Here is a 9,594-nt window from a genome sequence, read left to right as displayed (position 1 = left end):
ACTATGTAAAAAGTGTTTGCTACAGTGTTTAGTGCTGGTATTGGCATTCTGCACTATTTGCTAAAGTGTTTGTTACTGGTACTGGAAGCCGTAAAGGTGCTAGCAACTCTTAGTTATCTGTGTTATTATTTCCATCTGTCTGCAGTGGTATCAATTGCTTCTATTTTAGGAGATCAGAAAAGTATGAGAGCTAGAACACCTCGTTTGAAAATAATAAAAGGCTTTTAAACTGTTTGAGGACTTTCTGCAAAAGGCAAAGGAAGGTGATATAATTAACACTAACAATAATCAAAACATCTACCGGCAACATGACTGTGGGGAAGCACTGATGTAGCTCTGTTCCCTGTCCCTTCTTGGCATTGTAATTTTCATTGGCTCTTGTGTTATTTGTTTTGATGTAGTGTAATACGTAATATTTCTTTCGCAACAGGTTTACAGGAGATGTATGTCTGTTTCAGTACGCTGACGATTCTTCTATTTGCCCCTTGGATTTGACGCATTTTGACCCATGGAACAATGTTAATCATACCAAACCAGCACTAGTCCACCCCTTCCAGGCAACACTTGGAACGCGCATTTCTAAACTCTAGAAAAATATAGTATGATGGTGGTATGATGACATCACGACTCTAGAAAACAACATTCCATTCTGGGTGTCAAATCTTTGTAAATGTTGCCATCCATAACATCATTACCATATATGATATTCACAGAACACATTCCTTGTTAGCATTTTTTTTCGATGTGCAAGTTCTGAATAGGGTTGAATTTTACTTTATTTTGGGAATAAAATATTACTGTTAAAAAAGGTCACATTTTGTGTAAACTGTTAATCACTATTGTGGTAAGTCTAACAGCAGTTAAAACTGCAATACCATTTTACATTCCAAAAAAACCCCACATATTCTGGACATACATAAATCTTACAAGATATTTCACGGCTACATACACTTGTCTTTCAATACTTTGTAACAGGGCCCTACGTTAAAATGTCATTTACAACTCCATTGCCTTTCAAATGGATTTTGCATATTCATATTTGATTTGTAGACAATATCTTGTTTATTTATTTTAAATTAAAGAGGGGAGACATTGGATACATGTCAATATTATGTCAGATTAATTGATACCATCAACAAAGATGAAACTCTTTAGTTGGAACACTAATATGGGCATTATAACTTAAGATGCTTAGCTTTAAATCTGTATTAAATCAAAACCATTGAAATAATCCCAAATAAAAGTAAGATCTGAAATCAACAAAAAAAAATATCTGTAGTCGAGTACCAGAATGTGGAATAGATGTTCTTAAATTCTGTCCCTAAATATTTTTTTAGGTTTCATTCTTCTGTGCGATGTCTCTAAACTTCTGGAGACCTGGATTTTTGTATACATTATTTGCGGTTAAGGACACTCAACAGAGCTGTACGGTATACTGTATGTGAATGGGCAGGGGAGGATTAGTCCCATAATAAATACATTGTTTAAAATGTTATGTGAAAATGTTCCCCTTTCTTTGAAGAATCAATCCCTCGTTGGTAAGCAGCTTCCGACTCTATCCCTGGGAATAATCCGAAGTTCTGATCCATGCTTTAGGAACACATTCCCTGTTACAGGATGAACAGAATATGATTAGCATGGCAGGCAGTAGTGAATTACAAGTAAACAAATACATATTTCAAAACGCATATTATGTAGTTTTTACAAAAAAAAAAATTACAATTATCTGCTATTTGTTGAACTATTGTAAGGAATTACATGGGTGGAGGCTTATAAATTGCGAGTATGCTAGATGTAACCAAAATTTAACAAAGTTTAGCCCAGTGAGTATTGTAGTTTTTTTTTCTTTTTTTTTTTTTTTTCCAAATTCTTTTGGAATGTGCCGCAAACTATTAATAATAATAAAAAAAAAATGCACCGTTTAATGTCAAATTGTAAATCACAAATATTATACATCCTGTCTAACAATCTTCAACCGGTCATATATTATGAATAAATGAAGTCCAATGCTCATGCCACTTCCACTAACAAGACATAAATGCCAGATGTATTTCTTAACTATTATTTTAGCGAGTCATTAAAAGCATCTCTTTTCAAAAGCAGCCAAAGGGTGTTCAGAAGAAGCTGCCGGATACAACTTCAGCTGTAACACATTTACTCTTGTCTCTTTATTCTGAGTCTTGATTAGAAGGAAGCACTCTTCTGTCCAGCTGTTCTTTTGATTTGCCATTAAGCTTTTCTTTGGAAGGATGGAAACACAAATGTAAATACTAAAGCTTTGAGGTAAATGTAGCGAGCTGAATAGAAATGCAGTTTTATAAGCTTTGCTTTAAAGGCTGCCGGAAACTGTAAAGAACAGTCCAGTTAAATAATAATTAGAATACAGCACATGCTCTTTCATCTGGACACCCTGGAACACAAGCTCTGATTTAGCTTTTAAGAAAAGAGCAAATAAGAGCCATATACTCAGAATGGGTTTAAGGTAAGTACTTTGGATTGAGCATGGTGCCTTACTTCACTATTTTCAGAACTAACACAGAAGTTTATTGCCAGGGATTTTATTAGACTATCACATATGTTGTGATGGCATCATATATCAAAGCAATAGGTGACTTCAATGATGACTTTCAACGTAAAAATGCCTCACAACCACTGAGATTTCAGCCACACAAAAAATATATTTAATTTATGATGTGTGTATATATATTATATGTACACAATTCCAGGATACTACCCTTAATACAATTTGAATTATAAAATGAAAAAAATGTTATGCTTCACAAACTGCTACTTTAAGTGGATTGTTGATTTAAACATATAATTAACAAGTAAGATATAGATCCAATTCACCTGCTGTTTGAGCTGGATTGATTCCAATTCCATCTATAATAAAATAGAATAAATTATTATTATTATTAGTAGTAGTAGTAGTAATAATAATTAGTGATGCAATCATCTAAAACCAAACATTCATAGATTCTGTAAAGTGTTCACTCATCATCATCAATAGTCCAATAAATAAAGCAACACAATTATGGCTTTTGTTTTTTTTTTGTGTTTATTTTTAGAATTTTTTGGACCTGGCCAAAGAGTTTATCAGGGCTTTTTATTTGTAATATTGTATGAAAAAAGGACAGACTGGCTCTTTCTGGTATTGCTCAGAAGTACTCGTGTGGAGGCACTCTGAGAACTTTTCAAATCAAACAGCACCACATATGTAGGTGCTGCACTGTACTAAATATGACATAGTACAACATGAACAGTTGTTGGTGATTGTACCCAATTCATTGTTTCAAGGTGCTTTCACCCAAATTCCGTAGTCTAATTCCAATTCTAATACAAACCACTCAGAATAATTGAAAACATCATACAAAAGGTAAGGGAACATAAAATAAATACATACAAAATCTAACTTGAAGCTACATACTCTAATAATTAAAACATGTATTTCATTTTGTAATAGAAGAGATAAAATGCAAGTACTTACCATTTGTTATGATCGCACTTGTTGCTGCAGGAACTTTAAACTAGGCGAGAAAAATCATTAAAATTCACCCCAAAACACATTATTAATATTTACAAAACCATTTACAACTATTGTCCCCATCTCACTTGCCTTTGCAATTTCGTTATAAGGTAGAACACAAATACCAAAGTTTTTTTTTTTTTTTTTTTTTTTTTTTTTTTTTTTACTATGGCTCCTATTTACCACATACTAAGGGTGACTTTACATGCAGTTATCAGAAATGCAAGTGTTCGGTATGCATCCTCATGCAAGATTAAAGTATAAATCCCACAAATCTTATGAACACGCAAGCTTGGTGATAACTTATTCAGTGGTGTGCAATTCATATCACCCGACGCCCGGGAAAACAAGATTTGTGTGAGGGACAACAAGTTTTGCCATTATACTTTGCCCGTCGGACAAATAGTTTTTATTTATTTATTTTCCTATGTTCTTTCTGTTGCTAGAAAAACAGAAAGCCATGCAAGTCGCTAAGGTATTCACAGATTAGAAAAAAACAGCGTTGTGAAATTTATAAAATTATTTGAATCAACTTTGTGGTCAAGCGTGTATGGTAGTTTACTGTTTAGAAGCATTTCAAGACTAACTTTCCCTTGCAAACAATGTCATGATTTTTGTTCTTTCAATTTTAGTGTTGCTAACCTAGTTTGCCATTAACCATATTTACATATTTGTTTAGATTTAAACACTATATTAAAAAAAAAGAAACTTTTTTTTTTTTTACTAGCTTGAACAGAAGCGATATTAGTTATTTATTGGACATGCACAATCCATCGATTTGTGAAACTATTAAAACATTAAGATTGACAAATATGTTTATAATGATAGACATGAAATGCTTATATATGAGTATCTGTACAATATTGTATTATTATTTTAAAATAAAATACATACCACCCCCACCCCCCCCCCCCAAAAAAAAAGCCATCGGGGTATGAAACCAGGATCACCCTGCTGCAGCAGTGTTGTAGTTAGCCGTCATGGTAGAAAAACAGTAACAAATGCAGAGAAAAAACTGAAAGAATGTCAAGAAAAAATAGGAATTCCACAAAGCAGCAGTAATGGTTGGCAATGAATTTGTGTCTGTGATGCAACAAACGAAAACACCTTTACATCAGTAGTTGAATTCAGCTTATAGAGAAAGAGTGGAAAAAACAGACAGAGGCTATTTTTATATTTTATAAGTATTGCTTATTATAGTAGTACTCTTAGCATGTTGTAGTTAATGAGCAAATGTGCTCCAAACTGCACTGAAAGGAACGTTTCCTTAAAGTATGTTATACATTTGTTCAGGGGAGGTGGGGTCAAAGGAAACCTTTCGTTTATCTTGAATTTAGTGAACCAGTCAAGCTACAAGGCTAGATCTAACCATGTTGATCACCAATTGATTGATTATGTTCACTGTTAAATAAAACCAAATCCTTCTACTTTTCTGAGTGTGTTTTGTGCGATGGGGAGGGAGGGGGCAAGTAGATTTTTAGGGGCAAATAGATTTTTCTAGCATTTGGTCCCTTTTTTTCCTCCCAAACTTCCTGCTTGTTGAATTACTGTAATTTATATAATCCTTGTCCATGTAAAAAAAAAAAAAACAATTAGCCTTGAGCCTCTCATAATAAAGTCTGTTAATTTTAGGAATGAAATATCATGTTAAAGTTTCAATGAGTAATTACAACAAACTAGCAATTAAAATAACAAAATATCCAACACTTGTTTTCAGTGATAACACCAAATTATTTCCCTAAACATTGGGAATTTGCTTCTTAACTTGCCCTTTTTTAAATGACTCAACCCCTGGGTGCTGTGAAATGAAGAAAATATATCAGCATAGTTTTTCATTAACACGATCCATAATAATGCATCTGCCCAGAAGTCTTGTTCAGTATTGTTCACCCAATCAAAGGACTCAACAGAACTCATTTCCATTTCCATACACAATATTGTCAGTACAGGTTTTTTTTAACCTTAGATCCCAAGAGTAGCTGTTGTGCTAATAAATGTCTGTTTATCAGTTTCTTTCTTTGCTTAATACAGAATTAATACATTGCCCCAGTCCCACCTGATGCAACACAGGTCAGAATTTGTAGTATGCAGTGTTTGTACATACTATGAAAATCTCATTCTTTTTTTTTCTTTTTCTTTTGCAGATTATTCCTCTGCTGCAGTCACAACTGAAAAACATACCAAAAGCCATCACCATTAGGAAAAAATACAGCAGTTGCACAAACTGCCGGTTATGACTGAAAGTTTTGGTCAACTTGCACATTCTTCACAATATGAAACTGTAATCCCTCAAGATCAGTGTCCCTGGTTTTTCTCTAGAAGTGTGAATCAGTAGTCCTCAGTCCACAGCACCCACTTTTAGCCAGAAGTGGTTAATGAATAAAAGATGAACAGAGGCTTTTCAATTGCATGGGAAATGAAGGTTCCAGTATTACCCCAATGTGATTCTCCATATTGTTTGTGAGGACCACAGGTGTACATTATATGCACATTAAAAAAAAAGTTTACTCACCTCTTCTGCTGCAAATTTTAAAACCGCTGTGAAAGGTGTGCTTTCTGGAACACTAAGTCTGAAATGCAGAAATGAGCTCAATTATTTCCTTTTTTTCAGTCTGATCATTTCAAATAAAATGCATTCCTACCAAAACACATTTGTTTGTTCTCCATTCCCTAACATTTGAAAATTATTTTGTTAGCAACTGCAAAAAAAAAAAAAAAAAAAGAAACCACAACAACATTACAAGATTCTATTCAGTTTTACAGGTACAGCAAGCTATCAAATCCCTAAAATACCTAAAACAGCAATAAAATCAAACTTATTAAATACAGAACAAAACACACTGTTCTTTTATTAAGATATTTGAGAGGAACTTACTCATTAGGAAGACTAAATAAAACCAATTTAGCAATTGCCTGTGAATACAGCTTTAAGACTAGAAATCATTTAAAACTGCATGTCAAATATATTCTAATACCTTCTAATACGGTCGTAACCAAATTTGATCAAAAAATAGATAAACGGATCGCTAGATATTAAGTGAACGTAGGTTCCATTGTAGACGGAAAACATGCATACTATGAAAGAATGTATAGCACATATACACCAACTTCAATGGATATTATTCTAGCATCAAACTTAACTGCAACTACACACTTAGGGCTGGTCTCACATACCTCAATAAGCACAATTCATACACATTTGTTGACGCTGAACACCACATATATGAAAGGTGGTGAGACTATCACTAAAACTAGAAATGACTACCTCTTAAGAACAGTTCTAAAACAAGCCCCGTTTCCCAGAGAGTGGTCTTGGGAGATTACAATGGACAGTTCAGTATTTCTGGATCTGTACACTGCTGATTTTTAAGAAACCCATATCCAAGATCTCGTTTTTAGCACAGTATCCAGCGTGTACAGCTTACACTATGTCACCATATGAACCAACAAGGCAGCATCACAGCAAATTACCATTTCATTTGGTGATCTGTGACTTACACTTTGTATGGCAGTCTCGGATCCGAAGTAAGAGTGATTTTAAACGTAACCTTTGACCTAACAAAAAGAAGAAGATAAACATTAAGTCAATAAGTATGTGTAGACTTTCATACTTCACCCGGCAAATACTAATGCACCTTTTCACACAAACCAGCTTACATTTTCTCTACGACTTGCCTGTCTGGCAACACTGTGCAAACCCGGAAGCAAAAGAATGAGCTGAAAAACACGTCATCCCGACACAGAGGACCCCATCCTGAACCAGATGATTTATTGACACTAACTGGTATTTACGTTTAGTCAAGATGTATGTGTTATTAATATTTTATTTTCATCTGTACTGCTTTGATTAATTCGTTTTTAATGTGATTAGTTTCTTATTTTAAAAGGCAAATATTTAGGCGACTATTTTTAAACTGCATCCGACTGGTGTAATTAAACGTGACGTATTTTAATAGAGTAGACAGATGTGCATCTCTTTCAGATAGTGAAATTTGGAAACTATCACACATTTATAAATATTTTGATGTCTAACGTGTGATGTACATTGCTGAGTTATTGTACATATACACAGACATATACGGGTATTCAAAAGAGTGAGACAGAGTAAATACAGGAGGGGGGAGGGGGGGGGAGGGGAGGGAGGGGGGGGAGATTTTTATTTTTCTTAATATTCTTTTTTTAAGTTGTTACATTATATGCATGTAATCTTGTAATGCAATTATTTTCTGTTTTGTATTTGTAATTAATTTAGAACAATTTGTAGATTTTATTTTTCACTTTGGCATTATGGACTTTTTTTTGTGTTGATCAGTGGCAAAAACTCCTAATTAAATCAATTTTGATTCCATGTTGTAACACAATAAAATGTGGAAAAGTCCAAGGGGGGTGAATACTTTTGAGAGCCACTGTATCAATCATGGTCAGTCTCATCGGCAAAGAAACGCTACACACCAAAGTATTATTTAACCATGTTATTCCATTGATTGACATTTAGGACAGCGAGGAAGCAGACTTACAGGCGTGCTCAAATTTGTTGGTACCCCTCCACAAAAAACGAAGAATGCACAATTTTCTCTGAAATAACTTGAAACTGACAAAAGTAATTGGCATCCACCATTGTTTATTCCATATTTAATAGAAATCAGACTTTGCTTTGATTTTTTATTCAACATAATATTGTAAATAATAAAACAAATGAAAATGGCATGGACAAAAATGATGGGACCGCTAACCTAATATTTTGTTGCACAACCTTTAGAGGCAATCACTGCAATCAAACGTTTTCTGTAGCTCTCAATGAGACTTCTGCACCTGTTAACTGGTAGTTTGGCCCACTCTTCCTGAGCAAACTGCTCCAGCTGTCTCAGGTTTGATGGGTGCCTTCTCCAGACTGCAAGTTTCAGCTCTTTCCATAGATGTTCGATAGGATTCAGATTAGGACTCATAGAAGGCCACTTCAGAATAGTCCAATGTTTTGTTCTTATCCATTCTTGGGTGCTTTTAGCTGTGTGTTTTGGGTCATTATCCTGTTGGAGGACCCATGACCTGCGACTGAGACAGAGCTTTCTGACACTGGGCAGTACGTTTCGCTCCAGAATGCCTTGATAGTCTTGAGATTTCATTGTGCCCTGCACAGATTCAAGGCACCCTGTGCCAGGCGCAGCAAAGCAGCCCCAAAACATAACCGAGCCTCCTCCATGTTTCACTGTAGGTATGGTGTTCTTTTCTTTGAAAGCTTCATTTTTTCGTCTGTGAACATAGAGCTGATGTGACTTGCCAAAAAGCTCCCGTTTTGACTCATCTGTCCAAAGGACATTCTCCCAGAAGGATTGTGGCTTGTCAATATGCATTTTAGCAAATTCCAGTCTGGCTTTTTTATGTTTTTCTTTCAAAAGTGGAGTCCTCCTGGGTCTTCTTCCATGGAGCCCATTTTCGCTCAAAAAGCGACGGATGGTGTGATCAGAAACTGATGTACCTTCACCTTGGAGTTCAGCTTGTATCTCTTTGGCAGTTATCCTTGGTTCTTTTTCTACCATTCGCACTATCCTTCTGTTCAATCTGGGGTCGATTTTCCTCTTGCAGCCGCGCCCAGGGAGGTTGGCTACAGTTCCATGGACCTTAAACTTCTTAATAATATTTGCAACTGTTGTCACAGGAACATCAAGCTGCTTGGAGATGGTCTTGTAGCCTTTATCTTTACCATGCTTGTCTATTATTTTCTTTCTGATCTCCTCAGACAACTCTCTCCTTTGCTTTCTCTGGTCCATGTTCAGTGTGGTGCACACAATGATACCAAACAGCACAGTGACTACTTTTCTCTATTTAAATAGGCTGAATGACTGATTACAAGATTGGAGACATGTGTGATACTAATTAAAGAAACTAATTAGTTTGAAATATCACTATAATCCAATTATTTATTATCTTTTCTAAGGGGTACCAACAAATGTGTCCAGGCCATTTTAGAATATCTTTGTAGAATAAGCAATAATTCATCTCTTTTCACAGCTTCTTTGCTTTATTCTATGACATACCAAAGGCATGCAAGTATACATGATAAAATAGCT

The 9,594-nt window shown here is 34.9% G+C and overlaps 1 protein-coding gene across 1 annotated transcript; it reads right to left on the bottom strand.

Annotated features, from left to right (window-relative positions):
• Nucleotides 1–758: 758 nt before the first annotated feature.
• On the bottom strand, nucleotides 759–7,290 carry LOC117406447 (ubiquitin-fold modifier 1). The gene is made up of 6 exons (XM_034010462.3): nucleotides 7,184–7,290; nucleotides 7,025–7,081; nucleotides 6,039–6,096; nucleotides 3,488–3,527; nucleotides 2,851–2,883; nucleotides 759–1,607 (listed from the first exon to the last, which is right to left on the bottom strand). Coding segments are annotated over exons 1-6 (273 nt in total). The 5' UTR covers nucleotides 7,186–7,290; the 3' UTR covers nucleotides 759–1,524.
• Between the last annotated feature and the right edge of the window lie 2,304 nt (nucleotides 7,291–9,594).

Source organism: Acipenser ruthenus, chromosome 8 (genome assembly GCF_902713425.1).
Source record: "Acipenser ruthenus chromosome 8, fAciRut3.2 maternal haplotype, whole genome shotgun sequence".
Taxonomy (NCBI): Eukaryota; Metazoa; Chordata; class Actinopteri; order Acipenseriformes; family Acipenseridae; genus Acipenser; species Acipenser ruthenus.
This window is presented reverse-complemented; position numbering and strand designations above follow the sequence as displayed.